The 15,559-nt window shown below is 45.7% G+C and overlaps 1 protein-coding gene across 1 annotated transcript in view; it reads left to right on the forward strand.

The window, feature by feature from the left end:
* The first annotated feature begins 243 nt into the window (after positions 1–243).
* Positions 244–15,559, forward strand: part of LOC101353313 (spermatogenesis-associated protein 21-like) — a 22,438-nt gene continuing 7,122 nt past the window's right edge. The window contains exons 1-6 of the mRNA XM_012555744.2: positions 244–285; positions 1,482–2,023; positions 2,436–2,524; positions 4,933–5,070; positions 8,342–8,413; positions 8,527–8,644. Coding sequence (XP_012411198.1) covers positions 244–285; positions 1,482–2,023; positions 2,436–2,524; positions 4,933–5,070; positions 8,342–8,413; positions 8,527–8,644 — 1,001 coding nt within the window. The remainder of the gene's footprint in view (positions 286–1,481; positions 2,024–2,435; positions 2,525–4,932; positions 5,071–8,341; positions 8,414–8,526; positions 8,645–15,559) is intronic.

A 15,559-nucleotide genomic window follows, 5' to 3' on the forward strand; every position in this document is an offset into this window, starting at 1 on the left:
GCAGGGCCTTGAAGGCCAGAGTAAGGGTATTGAAATGAATTCTAAGTGTCACAGGAAGCCATTGAAGAGCGTGAACGTAGGCTGGAGACACACTGATATGGCAGCTGGGTGGATAATGAAATTGAGTGGGGGCCATAGATGGACACTATGGCCACACACTGGACAAGAGATGGTGATCTGACTTTCACTAGAGCGTTAGCAGCAGAGACGGAGCAGTGCTCAGGTATGGCATAGGTTTTAGAGATGGTGCAGACAGGACTTGCTGATGGGCTGCAGGGTGGAGAGGTGGGTGGGAGAAAGAGGAATCCAGAGGAACTCTAGGTCTGGGGCCTGAGCAACAGGTGGTGTCATTAACTGAGGTGGTGACACTGGGGAAGGGGCAAGTGAGACGTACCTAGGATTCTGCTTTGGCTACGTTCTAGACACCCAAGAAGAAATGTCAAGGAGGACGTCTGGAGTTAAGGACAGAGAAGTCAGGCTTGGAGATGTAAAAGTGAGAAACACAGTTATGAGCAGAAGATAATATCTAGAGGGAGGGAGAAAAGTCCGAGGACAAAGCCTTGGGCCTCCCCACTGTCTGGAAGTGGAGCAGGAGCGAGGAGGAGCCAGCGAAGGAGACAGGGAGGAGTAGCCAGTGAGTGGTGGGCATCTAGAGAAGAAAGCGTTTCTAGAAGGACGGAGTGGTCATCTGTGTCTAGCATTGCTGATGGGTTGAGTAAGATAAGGGCAAAGACATTCCGGGGCCTTGGCAAGAGCAGCTTGGGGAGTGGTGGGCAGAAGCTGGATTGGAATGGGTTCCAGAGTGAATGGGAAGGAAGGGGAGACCAAGTGCAGCCAACTCTTTCAAGGGATTTTGCTCTAGATGGGAGCCAAGAACTAGAATGACAGCTGGTGGGATTTGTGGAGTCTGGAGAGGCTGGATTTTTAACAGAAGAAAGATATTACAGCATATTTACATGTTGATGGGAGGAATCTGGTGTAGAAAGTAAAACTCATAATGCTGGAAGAGAGTGTTCAAGAGCAGCATCTTTGATTTGGAGAAAGGACTGGACTGGAGTCTACGAGGCCTGGCCTGGACCACCTATCCCTGTCGTGCATGGGAAGGAAGGCAGACCAGAAGGGAACAGACACAGGAAGTTGCTGGATTTGCTGAATGAATGAATAAGAATTTACTGAGTGCCTGCTATGTTCTCGTTGCTGGGTATACATGGATACAAGGGGCAGACATGGCCCTGCCCTCATGAAGCATACCTTCTGCTAGTCAGGTTAACAACGGGCGTGGACAAAGCCACTGCAGATTGCAGTAACCGCAATGAATGAAATAAACCGAGTGGTGTGACTGAGAGAGCTGGGATGTAGCCGAGGAATCAGTGAGGGCCTGGGGTGGGGAGCCAACTGGGATGTGTGCGAGATTAGGGGTACGTCCTCCAGGGACTCGGAGGAGAAAGGGTGGTGTGCGGGCCCTGGAGTGTGGATGGTAGGCAGAAGCTCCGTGGGACAGCCTGGCTGGTCAGAGGCCTCCTGGCTCCCCTGTTCCCTGTTCCCAGGAGGTGAGAGACATCGGAGAGAGGAGGGAGTTGGACCATGTGCAGAGGCAGCCTCAGGAGTCCATGGTGGCCATAGGGCCCCAGAACTTTGGGAACCCCTGGCAGGGCTTCATGAAGTGCCTGCTGGAGGTGGAGGAGGAGGAGGAGGCAACACAGAGGAGGGCCACCAAGGCCCAGACCCTGCCAGCCCGGAAGTCGTCCAGGACTCTGACCCCCATGCCCACCTCAGGCCCTATTGGCAACTCAGCCCCAAGCCTGCCTGTGACCCTGGCTCCGACCCCGACCTCAGCTATTCCAGTCGCCCTGTCCTGGGCCCGGCCACCCGCCCCTGGGCCAGTGTCTGCTCCTATGGGAGCTCCAGTCCCAGCCTCAGGGCCCAGCTCTGTGTTGTTGGCCCCCAGCCTGGACTTGGCCTGGAGGAGGGCGGAACTCTTGCGCCAGAGCTGTGAGAGGAGCCTGAGCTACGCCAAGGCACGGTAGGACCCTCGCCGGCTCACCCACCCACCCCTGACAGGCCCACTGATTAGAGCCTGAGTCCCAGTGCCCTCAGCATCTTTCTCTTCCAGCCTCTTGTCCCTAGCACCACCTCTGTCCTTTCCCTCCATGTGGCCCTTTCTTGGTCTCCTTACTTCTGCCTCCTCTGTATCTCCAGCCTCTGTTTCTTTTCCCATTTCTGAACCCCTTTTTCTGTTTAACTCCCCCATGGTGTCTCTCCTCCTCTGGGCCTCCATTTTTTGGTCACTCTTGGGCTCTCCTGACCTCCCAAAGCCTCTCCAGCGTTGTTGCCATGATAACCTCTGCCCGGGCTTCCCCTTCTTGCTCCCCTAGCTTTGGTGGCAGGGGTGGGGGCTGGATGTGTGCCCTGGGCCCGGCTTCTGTCCTCCCCAGGCAGGAGCAGGAGGAGCGCAGCCTCCTGAAGTTGTGTCAGCACTGGGAGGAGAGGTCCGAGGAGCACCTCACCCTGAAGCAAGAAGAAGGTGAGGGCAGGCCGAGTCCAGGCAGAGCCCGCAGGCCTTCTTTTGGCTTTCTAGGCCTGGGCAGGGGTGGGGGGAGGTGAATTGACAGATCATACCGCTGCCTCCCAGCGATGCTCACCACAGCCCGGTGTAGCGGACCCAGGGGCTATTGCCTGCACTTGGCAGAGGGAGATAGTGTAGGGTAGGAGGCTGACCAAGCTCACGAGGCTGCTGGGTGGAGGAGCCAGAAGGCATGCTGTGTCTTCTGACTCCAGCCCGTGCTCCTCCCAGTTCAAGAGCTGCCTCTCTCTGAGGATGTGAAGCCAGCCTTGCCAAGAGCTTTAGATTTTGGAGACGTTCCTGCCTCTCCCAGCCCAAGACTGCTCTCTCTATTGGTCCTCTTCTGAGGCTGCCTGGGTGGGAGACAAGGCTCCAGGTCCCCCACCAGTCCTGGATAGCCCCTCACCATTCAACAAGGCAGCTTGTCCAGGACAGGTTCCCCATTTCCCTTGGCATTTCACCCCTACCCTCAATTTAAAAGTTCTGCACACCCACGCCCTGTGAGGCGGGAGACCCTCCACTCTCCAGTGTCCGTGATGCTTGACGTCTTGACCCCCTGCCCCCTGTCCTGAGAGGAGGAGCCTTCCCACTGTTGCCCATGGGCTCTGAGGTTGCCTGATCAGCCTGTCCGTCCATCCGCGCTGCCACCCCAACCACACGTTGGCCCTGGAAGAGTGAGGGTACATAGTTCTTCCAATCCTACACTCCTCCCCAAAGTTTGTGACCCTCTTGGCCAGATAGCCCTTCTCTAGCCTTCCCTGAATGCTCTCTCGGGCTCTCTAGGATCTTTGACGTTCACTCCTTTAGCATTAAAACTAGTCACTTGGGGGGTGTGTGTGTGGGGGGAGTGATTTTCTAAGTAGGGACTCCCTGGGTGGTGCAAACAGTTAACACGCTCAGCTACTAACCGAAAGGTTGGAGGTTTGAGTCCACCCTGAGCGCCTTGGAAGAAAGGCCTGGAAATCTACTTCTGAAAAATCAACCACTGAAAACCTTATGGAGTACAGTTCTACTCTGACACACACAGAGTCGCCATGAGTCAGAATTGACTCGACGGCAACTGGTCTGCTCTGGTCTGGTTTCTAAGTACAACCCCCACTGCCCTGCCTCCATCAACAGAGTTCATGAACAACAGGTCACCTTGACTTAGGGACTCAGTGTTCCCGCCATGACCATCGGTTCCTCTCTGGGGAGGAAAGAGCTGATTGCCCTGCTCTGCAGTTTGGATGATCGCATCTGCTTTTTAGAGTTGTTCCATTTTCTCCCTTTTTCAGAGTGCCTGCCCATGGTAGGTCCTGGCTACCCAACCCTAATCCTAGCCCTGCCTCTTCCGCTAATTTCAGCTCTGTTGGTTGACACAGAGTCTCTAATGTACCCAGCACTAAATTAATACAACTCTGTGTGGTTGTGGCTGTTATGTCCATCATAAGAAAAAAAAAAAAATCTGTTGCCATTGAGTCGATTCCGACTCATAGCAACCCTATAGGACAGAGTAGAACTGCCCCATAGGGTCTCCAAGGAACGGCTGGTGGATTCAAACTGCTGACCTCTTGGTTAGCAGCCGAACACTTAGCCGCTGTGCCAGCAGGACTCCAATTTACAGATAAGGAAATCGAGGCTCAGAGAAGTTGGACATCCTTTCTGGCTTTGTTCTAGTCCAGACAACAGAATCTATCCTAGAAACCATGTCCATCCAGATAAGTGACTGCAGAGCACCAAGGTTAATAGCGCAGACTTAGAGTCAGAAAGACCTCTTTGATCTCCCACCCTCTGAGCCTCCGTTTCTCCATCTTTACAAAGGAGATAAGTATTCTACTCTATGAGGTTGTTGTAAGCATTAAATGAGAACATGGCTACAAAGAGGCTAGCACAGTACAGTGACTGGCACATGGTAGGGGTGCCTAAAGTGGGCATGTTCTTTGTGCTAAGCAAAGGTCACTTGTTAACTTAGCTTTTCACCATACTATCTGAACCCTCCTCTTGGCCCCGGAGTAGAGCAAGTGGGGTGAGTCAAGGGGATCACCCCCCTCCACTTTTGCTCTTTTGGTGACCTTTGCCCCTCTATCTGAAGGAGCCCTGGTGGTGCAAGAATTAAGCACTCAGCTGCTAACCTAAATGTTAGCAGTTCAAACCACCCAGTGAGTCCACATAAAAAGGCCTGGCAATCTGCTCCTATAAAGATTACAGCCAAGAAAACCCTATGGGGCAATTCTACTCTGTCACAGGGGGTTGCTATGAGTCAGAATTGACTTGATGGTACCTAACAACAATAGCAACAGCCCCTCCATGTGGCCATAGTGGCAGTGCTGGGCAGTGATGAGTGGGGGACCAAGATACACTCCCACCCCCACAACCCTCCCTCTCCACAGCCTTCCGCAGTTACTTTGAGATCTTCAATGGCCCTGGCGAGGTGGATGCACGGAGCCTGGAGAGCACCCTGCTCCTAATGGGCATCTCACTGACTCCGGCCCAGGTGGACGATGCCCTGATGAGTGCTGATATCGATGGTGAGGGGGCAGTGGGGGGTGAGCTTCACTCTGAGCCCCAGGCAAGGCCACCTTCACAGGCGTGAGACCTGTGCAGTCGCCAGGGCCCCATGCTTAGAAGGGCCCTGTACTTGGTTTCACCTCCCTGGGTGAGGCAAGCAGTTAAACTCTTGACTGCTAACCGAAAGGTTGACAGTTTGAACCCGCCAGAAGAACCTCAGAGGAAAGATCTGGCAATCTACTTCCAAAAGTCCCAGCCGTGAAATCCCTATGGAGCACAGTTCTACTCTGAAACACATGGGGTCGCCGTGAGTCAGAATTGACTCAACAGCAACTGGTTAAGGTTAAAGTGCTTGGTTAATGCTCTGCTGTCACCCGTCTTGAAATTCTTAATCTATGAATAACGGTCTCTGCCCTGCATTTTCATTTTGTACTGGGTCCTGCAGATTACGCAGCAGGTCCCTAACCCCAGGTTAGGTTAATGCTCCCTGAGGACCTACTCAGTGCTGGGTTCTAGGGACCCAGAGATGGCCAAGACCTGGCTCCTGTCCCCAAGAAGTGGGTGATCCCAGAGATCCCTTCCTTTCAGGCCCTCATGCATGCTCCATCAGCCATTCCTCCGTGTCTTAGTCATTCATTTTACCAGCAAGGTAACCTTGGACAAATCCCTGAAGTTCGGTAAACCTTGGCTCCTCATCTGTAAAGTGGGGCTGATAACAGTACCCATCTCACTGGGCTGCTATGAAGATTAAAGGAGATAATTCAGGCAAAGAATTGAGCACAGTGTCTTGTACATGAAACCCATCCAGGAATACAGGCTGCTAATATTATTCACGAGTCCCTGGGTGGTACAATTGGTTAATGTACTCAGCTGTTAACTGAAAAGTTGGCAGTTCGAGTCCACCCAGAGGCACCTCAGAAGAAAGGCCTGGTGATCTGCTTCTGAAAAACCAGCCACTGAAAACCCTATGGAGCATGGTTCCACTTGGACACAGATGGGTTGTCATAAATTGGGATCAACTCAATGATAACTTTTTTTTTTTACTGGTGCTATTATTCATCCAATAAGTATTTATTAAATGTCTACTGTGCACCCGTTCCCATGCTGGGCATGGAGGGTAGAGAGATGCGTAATTGTTATGCAGGCAATTATTGCCACAGGGCCAAGGCCAAAACAGAAATAAGAGGCTCTGACGGAAGCAGCATTTAACATGGCTTGGAGGAGGGGCTCAGGAAGGAAGGCTTCCTGAAGGAGGTGATGCCTAAACTAAGCTGTGAAAGATTAAGCAGGAGTTAGGCAGGGAGAGAAGAAGGGAGGAAGACCTTCCTAGTGGTGGCAGTAACCTGTGCAAAGAGAAGAGTGCAGGGCAAGTGGTGGGGCGGGGGCAGCAGCTGGCCTGTGTGGGGCCTGGGCTCCTAGCCACTAGATGTCATGGCTCTGCTTCATCCACCACTGCACAGGCACCACTCTCACACGCAAACCAGGAACTGAGCCCAGCTCTGCCCCTGCGTGGCCCTGGGCAAGTGTGCCTCAGGCCACGTCTGTGATTTGGGATAAGCGTAATTAAGCACCATACAGGATTGTTTTGAGGATCAGAGACCATTCATTCATCAAGTTATTTACAGAGCGTTTACTAAGCACCTACCTGTCTGCGGAATCCCTGGGTAGTGCCAATGGTTCGTGCTTGGCTGCTCACTAAAAGGTTAGAGGTTTGAGTCCACCCAGAAAAAAAACAAACCAAACCCATTGCTGTCAAGTCGATTCTGACTCGTAGCGACCCTATAGGACAGAGTAGAACTGCCCCGTAGGGTTTCCAAGGAGCAGCTGGTGGACTCGAACCGCTGACCTTTTGGTTAGCAGCCGAGCTGTTAACCACTGCACCACCAGGGCTCTGAGTCCACCCAGAGTCACATCGAAAAGAAGGTCTGGTGATCTGCTTCTGAAAAATCAGCCACTGAAAACCCTACAGAGCACAGTTCTACTCTGACACCACATGGGGTCACCATGAGTCAGACCCAATGGCATCTGGTTTACCTGTTTTCAGCCAAAACAGACCTAGCTCCTGGGTGGTGGAAGCATAGAGGTTTTATGAGAGCCCTTGATGGGGGATCTGGCCTGGTCTAGTCTACTCCTCTGGGGAGGTGATGGAGTCAGGCTGACTGGGAAGCATGACTACGATGTTTACTAATTGAAGGAGTTGGAGGGTGGTGGAGAGAATTCTGGAAAGAGGAAGCAGCCTATGCAAAAGCCCTGAAACAGGAAAGAATTTGGCTCCAGTGGGAAAGCAGGTTAGTGTCAGAGAAGTTTAGCATAAGGTGAGGCTGGAGACATAGGTAGCAGGCAGATCCTGCAGGGCCTTGAAGGCCATGGTGAGAATCTTGTGGATACATCTTCTCAGGCAGTACTCATAGTAGCTGATAGTTAGTGAGCACATATTATATGCAAGGCCCTGCTCTAAGCGCTTTGCCTCATTTTATCTCCCATGAGATAGATGTTATTATTATGCTTCCCCTGTAGGTGAGAAAACGAAAGCTCAGAGGGGTTAAGATACTTCCCAAGGTCACACAGCTAGCTAGTAAGTGGTGTAACGGGTTACCCATGTTGGCTGCCTCTAGGACTCAAGTTCTGATACCTTTTAACACAGGAGATTTTAATTTTTGCCTTCTACTTTCCCCTGTCCACCACGTTTTCTGGATTGAATAGCTGTTACTTTTATAATCAGACTCAGTGAATGAATACTAATAGCCATGTTTGTGTTCAAATGGCTGGGCCTGAACAGAGAGTCCCTGATGGAGCAGGAAAAAGGTGGGGTGTAGAACTCAAATTCTAGGAAGAAGACCAGACTTAATGGTCTGACTGAGACTGGAGGAACCCCAGAAAGCATAGCCCCCAGATTCTCTATCAGCCCAGAACTAAAACAATTTCCGAAGCTAAGACAGGGACTGGACTGGACTGTGAGACATAAAGCAATAGAAGTGAGGAGTGTGTCTCTTAGCTCAAGTAGATACATGAGACTAAATGGGCAGCTTCTGTCCGGAGGTGAGATGGGAAGCCAGAGAGGGTTAGGAGCTGGTTGAAGTGACACGGGGAATCAGGGGTGGAAAGGAGGAGTGTGTTGTCACAGTATGGGGAGAGCAATTAGGGTCACATAAAAATGTATGTATAAATTTTTGTATGGGAGACTAACTTGAAATGTAAACTTCATTTAAACTACAACAATAAACAAACAAAAAATTCCTGGGCCTGGTCCAGAAGGCCTCTGTCCATCCGGTTACTCTTTGGCCTCCGCAGGAGATGGTCACGTGGACTTCAAAGACTTCTTGGCCGTGATGACAGACACCAAGCGCTTCTTCTGCTCTATGGGTGAGCAGGGACCGGACCAGGGTCATGAGAGCTGGGGGAGGGGCCAGGCAGCTGATGGGGATGGGCATCCAGGGCCGCCAAATGGTAATGGCAGCCACTACCCATGTCCCCAGAACAGAACATCCTGATGGGCATAACTCCTCCGAACCCCCACACTCTGCTGTTTGAGATCCTGTCCCTGATGGTGGAGATGCTGGCCTTACCCGAGGCAGCCTTAGAGGAGATCACCAAGTGAGTGGGGCTGGTTGTTGGGGTGGAGGGCTGCAGACACACAGGCGGCACCTAGCATTTTGGCAGCTGAGGTCTTTTGAAAGTTTGGACTCTTTTAGATGCAAGTGAAAGAAATCAAATAAAATTGGCTTAAGCAAAAGCGGAATGTATGGGCTCACATAACTGGTCAGGGCCTCAGGAATGGCTAGATCCAGGAGACCAGACGATACCGATAAGGCTTTGTTTCTGCCCATCTTGGTCTATTGGCTTCAAGTTCAGCTAGGCTCTCCCCACAGTGGGAAGGATAACCATTGGCAACCCTGTACTCACACCCTCCTGCTTTAGCAACCTGAGCAGCAAGAGGAATTCCTCCTTCCTTCCTCCTTCCCTCCCTCTTTCTATTTTTAATTAATAGACTATTTGTTTAGAGCAGTTTTAGGTTTACAGAGAAATTGAGTAGAAACTAAAGAGAGTTCCCCAGTACTCCCTCTCTCTCTGCCCACGGTTTCTTCTATTATTAACATATTGTATTGATGTGGTACATTTGTTACCATTGATGAGCCAATGTTGACACATTGTTATTAACTAAAGTCCCATAGCTTACATTAGGGTTCACTCTGTTGAACAGTTCTGTGGTTTTCGACAAATGTATAATATCACACACCCACCGTTACAGTATCACAGAGAATAGTTTCACTGCCCTAAAAATGCCCTGTGCTCCACGTATTCATATCTCTCCTCCTCCAGTCCCACTCTGAGCCCCTGGCAACTACTGATCTTTTTACTGTTTCTATACTTTTGCCTTTTTCAGAATGTCATGTAGTTGGAATCATACAGTATGTAACCTCTTCGGACTGGCTTCATTAACTTAGGAATATGCATTTAAGTTTCCTCCATGTCTTTTTGTGGCGTGACAGCTCATTTCTTTATATCACTGAATAATATTCCATTGTATGGATGTAGATGTACCACATTTGTTTATCCATTCACCTATTAAAGACTGTCTTAGTTATCCAGTGCTGCTATAACAGAAATACTACAAGTGAATGACTTTAACGAAGATAAATTTATTATTTCACAGTCTAGGAGGCTAGAAGTCCAAATTCAGGGTTCCAGCTCCAGGGGAAGGCTTTCTCTCTCTGTTGGCTCTCGGGGAAAGCCCTTGTCATCAATCTTCCCCTGGTCTAGGAGCTTCTCAGCACAGGAACTTCAGGTCAAAAAGATGCCCTCTGCTCCTGGTATTGCTTTATTGGTGGTATGAGGTCCCCCTGTCTCTGCTCGCTTTTCTCTTTCATATCTCAAAAGAAATTGATTCAAGACACAATTCAATCTTGTAGATTGAGTCCTGCCTAATTAACATAACTGCCTCATTAACATCATAGAGGTAGGATTTACAACACGTAGTAAAATCACATCAGATGACAAAATGGTGGACAATCACACAATACTGGGAATCATGGCCTAGCCAAGTTGACACACATTTTGGGGGACACAGTTCAATCCATGACAAAGGATATCTTGGTTGCTTCCAATCTTGGCAATTATGAATAGAGCTACTATAAATATTCATGTGCAAATTTTTGTATGGACATAAATTTTCTCAGTTCATTTGGGTAAATACCTAGGAGCATAATAGCTGAATCATTTGGTAAGACTATGTTTCCAAAATATGACCTTGAGTATATACGGCATGAACTTGGAGACCATCTTAAGAATAGATTTTACATATTGAGCACTAATGACCGAAGATCAGACAAGTTGTGGGATGACATCAAGGATATCATACATGAAGAAACCAAAAGGTCATTTAAAAGACAGGAAAGAAAGAAAAGACCAAAATAGATGTCAGTAGAGACTCTGAAGCTTGCTTTTCAATGTAGAGTAGCTAAAGCTAATGGAAGAAATGATAAAATAAAAGAGTTGAACAGAAGATTTCAAAAGGCAGCTCAAGAAGATAAAATAAAATATTATAATGAAATGTGCAAAGCCTTGGAGTTAGAAAACCAAAAGGGAAGAACATGCTCGGCATTTCTCAAGATGAAAGAACTGAAGAAAAAATTCAAGCCTCAAGGTGCAATGGTGAAGGATTCTGTGGGCAAAATATTGAACAATGTAGGAAGCATCAAAAGAAGATGGAAGGAATACACAGAGTCACTGTACCAAAAAGAACTGGTCCATGTTCAACCATTTCAGGAGGTAGCATATAATCAAGAACTGATGGTATTGAAAGAAGCCCAAGTTGCATTGAAGGCATTGTCGAAAAGCAAGGTTTCAGGAATTGACAGAATACCAACTGAGATGTTTCAACAAATGGATGCAGCACTGGAGGTGCTCACTTGTCTATGCCAAGAAATTTGGAAGACAGCCTCCTGGCCAACCTACTAGAAGAGGTGCATATTTGTGCCCATTCCAAAGAAAGATGATCCAACCGAATGCAGAAATTATCAAACAATATCATTAATATCACACACAAGTAAAATTTTGCAGAAGATCATTCAAAAGCAGCTGCGGCAGTACATCAACAGGGAACTGCCAGAAATTCAAGCTAGATTCAGAAGAGGACTTGAAATGAGGGGTATCATTGCTGATGTCAGTTGGATGTTGACTAAACGCAGAGAATACCAGAAAGATGTTTACCTGTGTTTTCTTGACTATGCAAAGGCATTCCACTGTCTGGATCATAGCAAATTATAGATAACATTGCAAAGAATGGGATTCCAGAATATCTAACTGTGCTCATGAGGAAACTGTACATAGAACAAGAGGCAGTCATTCAAACGGAACAAGGGGGTACTGTGTAGTTTAAAGTCAGGAAAGCGTGTATCAGGGTTATATCCTTTCACCATACTTATTCAATCTGTATGCTGAGCAAATAATCTGAAAATCTGGACTATATGAAGAAGAACGGGGCATCAGGATTGGAGGAGGACTTATTAATAGCCTGTGATATGCAGATGACACAACCTTACTTGCTGAAAGTGAAGAGGACTTGAAGCACTTACTGGTGAAGATCAGACTATAGCCTTCAGTGTAGATTATACCTCAACATAAAGAAAACGAAAGTCCTCACAACTTGGCCAATAAGCAACATCATGATAAATGGAGAAAAGATTGAAGTTGTCAAGGATTTCATTTTACTTGGATCCACAATCAACACCCATGGAAGCAGCGGTCAAAAAATCAAACAATGTACTGCGCTGGGCAAATCTGCTGCAGAAGACCTCTCTGAAGTGTTGAAAAGCAAAGATGTCATTTTGAGGACTAAGGTGCACCTGAACCAAGCCAGGGTATTTTCAGTTGCCTCATATGCATGCGAAAGCTGGACCATGAATAAATAAGGAAGACTGAAGAAGAATTGATGCCTTTGAATTATGCTGTTCGCAAAGAATATTGAATATACCATGGACTGCCAGAAGAACAAACAAATCTGTCTTGGAAGTAGTACAGCCAGAGTGCTCCTTAGAGGTGAGGATGGCGAGACTTTGCCTCACATACTTTGGACATGTTATCAGGAGGGACCAGTCCCTGGAGAAGAACATCATGCTTGGTAAAGTAGAGGGTAAAGTAGATCAGCTTGTCAATTTCTTCAAAATAAACAGCTGTGATTTCAAGAGAGATTGCATTGAATCTGTACATCTCATTTACGGAGTATTGTCACCTTAACAAGGAGCCCTGGTGGTGCAGTGGTTAAAGTGCTCAGCTGCTAACCAAAAGGTCAACAGTTTGAACCCACCAGCTGCTCCTTGGGAGAAAGATGTGGCAGTCTGCTTCTGTAAACATTTGTAGCCTTGGAAATCCTATGGGGCAGTTCTGCTAGTACTGCATATAGAGTCACTATGAATTGGAATGGACTCGATGGCAGTGAGTTTGGTTTTTTGTTTTTTGCCACTTTAACAATCCTAAGTCTTCTGACCCATGAACATGGGATGTCTTTCTGTTTATTTAGGTGTTCTTTAATTTCTTTCAACAAAGTATGGTAGTCTTCAGTGTACAAGTCTTGCTGTTAATTTTAGTCCTAAGTATTTTATTCTTTTCAGTGATACAGTAAACGGCATTTTTTCTTAATTTCATTTTAGGATTATTCATTACTAGTATATAGAAATACAATTGATTTTAGTATGTTGATCTAGTGTCCCGCAACCTTGCTGTATTCTTTTAATAGTGCTGCTAGTTTTCTTTTGTGGATTCCTTAGGATTTTCTATATACAAGACCGTGTTATCTGAGCTTAGAGATAGTTTTATTTCTTCCTTTCCAATCTGGATGTCTTTTCTTTTTCTTATTTAATTGCCCTGACTAGAATCTTCAGTATAATGTTGAATAGAAGTGGTGAGAGTAGATATCTTGTCATGTTCTTGATCTTAGGGGGGAAAGTTTTCAGCCTTTCACCATTAAGTATGAAGTTCAATGTGGGTTTTGCTATAGATGGCTTTTATCAGGTTGAGGAAGTTCTATTCTTAGTTGAATGTTTTTATCATGAAATTATGTTGGATTTTGTCAAATGCGTTTCTGGATCTATTGATATGATCATGTGGTTTTTACCCTTTGTTTTACTAATACTATGAATTGTTTCTTTTCAGCTTCTATTCCTAGATTCCTTGGCAAGCATGTGGCTTGTATCCTCCCCATCTCTGGTTTTTGTTTTTGTTTTTTTTGCTGCTTGCTTAATCTGCTCTTTTATATCTCAAAAGGATTAAGACACACCTTATACAGATATTGCCTCATTGATGTAACAAAGAAAACTCTATTCCCAAATGGGTTTATAAACACAAGTATAGTGGGGATTTACAACACATATTTTGGGGCGACACAATTCAATCCGTAACATAGAATTTCCTTTATCTTGGATTTGTTTGATGTTTCCTTATGATTAGACTCAGGTTATGCATTTTTGACAGAACACCACAGCAGTATTGTGAAATCCTCAGTGTACTGCATTAGAAAGAGCTTGATGTGGTTTCTTCCATTATTGGTGGTTTGTTGCATTATATGTTAACCTAGTCATTTGTTTAAGGTGATTTTTCCAGGTTTCTCCACTGTAAAGTTTTATTCTTTCTTTTGTAATTAACAAGTATTTTTGTGGAGAAATACTTTTAGTCTGTGTAAATAATCACACTTACACCCATAAGTTTTAACATCCATTGATGATTCTTGCCTAAATCAGTTATTAGTCCGATGGTTGCAAAATGGTAATTTTCTCATTCCATCATTTCATCTACATTTATTAGTTGGCATTCTACTGTAAGGAAGACTGTTCCTTCATGTTGATTTACTTACTTATTGTTTGTTTATTATCATCAATGTGATAGTGGAGTTGTCTATTTTTCCTTGTAGTTTATCAGTTTTTTTTTTTTTTTTGCTTTATATATTCTGGTGCATATCCAGTTCAGAATTTTATATTTCCTAGTGAATTGGACTTTTTATCATATATATTAATCCTTTGTGTCTCTGCTATTTGCCTTCGAGTCAATTCCGACTCACAGTGACCCCATGTGACAGAGTAGAACTGCCCTATAGGGTTTTCTTGGCTGTAATCTTTATGGGGGCAGATAGCCAGGTCTTTCTCCTGTGGAGCGACTGGTAGGTTCAAACCACCAACGTTTTAGTTAGTAGCCGAGCACTTAACCATTGCGCCACCAGGGCTCTAGTAATGCTTTTTGTCTTAAGGTCTAGTTTTTGTAATATTAATATGGCTTTATCAACTTTCTTTTGGCTGGTAATCAACTGATATAACTTTCGATCCTTTAACTTAATTTTTTAAAATTTTAACAAAGTAATAAGTGGATGTTGTTTAAAAGTCAAATAGTCAGAAAAGGTTCATAACAAACACTTGCAGCTCCCTACCCTATACCACACCCCCCACTTCTCCAGGCTTCCCTTCCCAGAGGCAAACTTTCAACTCTTTAAGCTATTTCTTCTGGCATTTTTACATTCCTTACTTCTACATAATATGCATATGCTGCAATATTTTGATTAGCAATTTTTAGATTTTTATTTATTGACTTCCTATTATGGTAGGTTAAGGATTTAGCTATCTGATACGTTTATCCCCCCAGGTTCTCTGTCCCCATTCCAATATATTAGAATTTTTGGATAAATCAGTATTTGGGGTTTCTATTAGGGTCGCTATATGTTGGAATCAACTGGATGGCAATAGTTTTTTTTTGTGTGTGTGTGTGCCTATGCAAACATTCATAGCTAAGCATTTTAATGCACTATAGTTTATTTCCTTTATTCTTTTATTTCCTGAAGTTGGTAATTGCTTTGATGTTTTTTTCTTCGTACCCATTATTCTTCCTGCACCTTCCTATATCCTCTTTTTCTTGAAGATATCTGTTTTAGAGAATTCCATTCTTTTTTTGGATTAATTGCTTTTTAGGCCTGCCACAGAGCTGTCATCCTGAGATTCTGCTGTTATCCTAGGAATTCTTTCTTTTCTCTGATTCAGATTCTCTGTATCCTGGATTACATGTCTTACTCTTTCTTGGTTTTCTTCTTTGTTTTATTGGGAGCATGTGTCCAGGTAGACTTTTTGGGTAAGAAAGGCAGTAATTCAACAGCAGGTATGTAATGTTAGCCCTTGAAATATCTGTCTCTTAAGCTACAGTGATTCAGTCTAGGTTGGTCTGGTTGTCCATTATACCCATTCCATTACCATTCTCAGATCTCCCTTCACCATCTTCCTTTGCCTCTCTCTTGTTTTAGATCTCTTGTTTTCTGTGTGTATTTCCTCCTCTTCTTTTTTTTTTTTTTTGCTTATGCCCTCATTTTGAAAAATGTATCTTCTAGTAGCTTTTTAAATTTTTATTGTTGTAATTAAATGAAGTTTACATTTCAAGTTAGTCTCCCATACAGAATTTTTTTTTTACATACATTGTTATGAGACCCCAACCACTCACCCCATTCTGTGACAGCACACTCCTCCCCTCTGCCCCTGA

The sequence above is a fragment of the Trichechus manatus genome, unplaced genomic scaffold (genome assembly GCF_000243295.1).
Source record: "Trichechus manatus latirostris isolate Lorelei unplaced genomic scaffold, TriManLat1.0 scaffold00048, whole genome shotgun sequence".
Taxonomy (NCBI): Eukaryota; Metazoa; Chordata; class Mammalia; order Sirenia; family Trichechidae; genus Trichechus; species Trichechus manatus.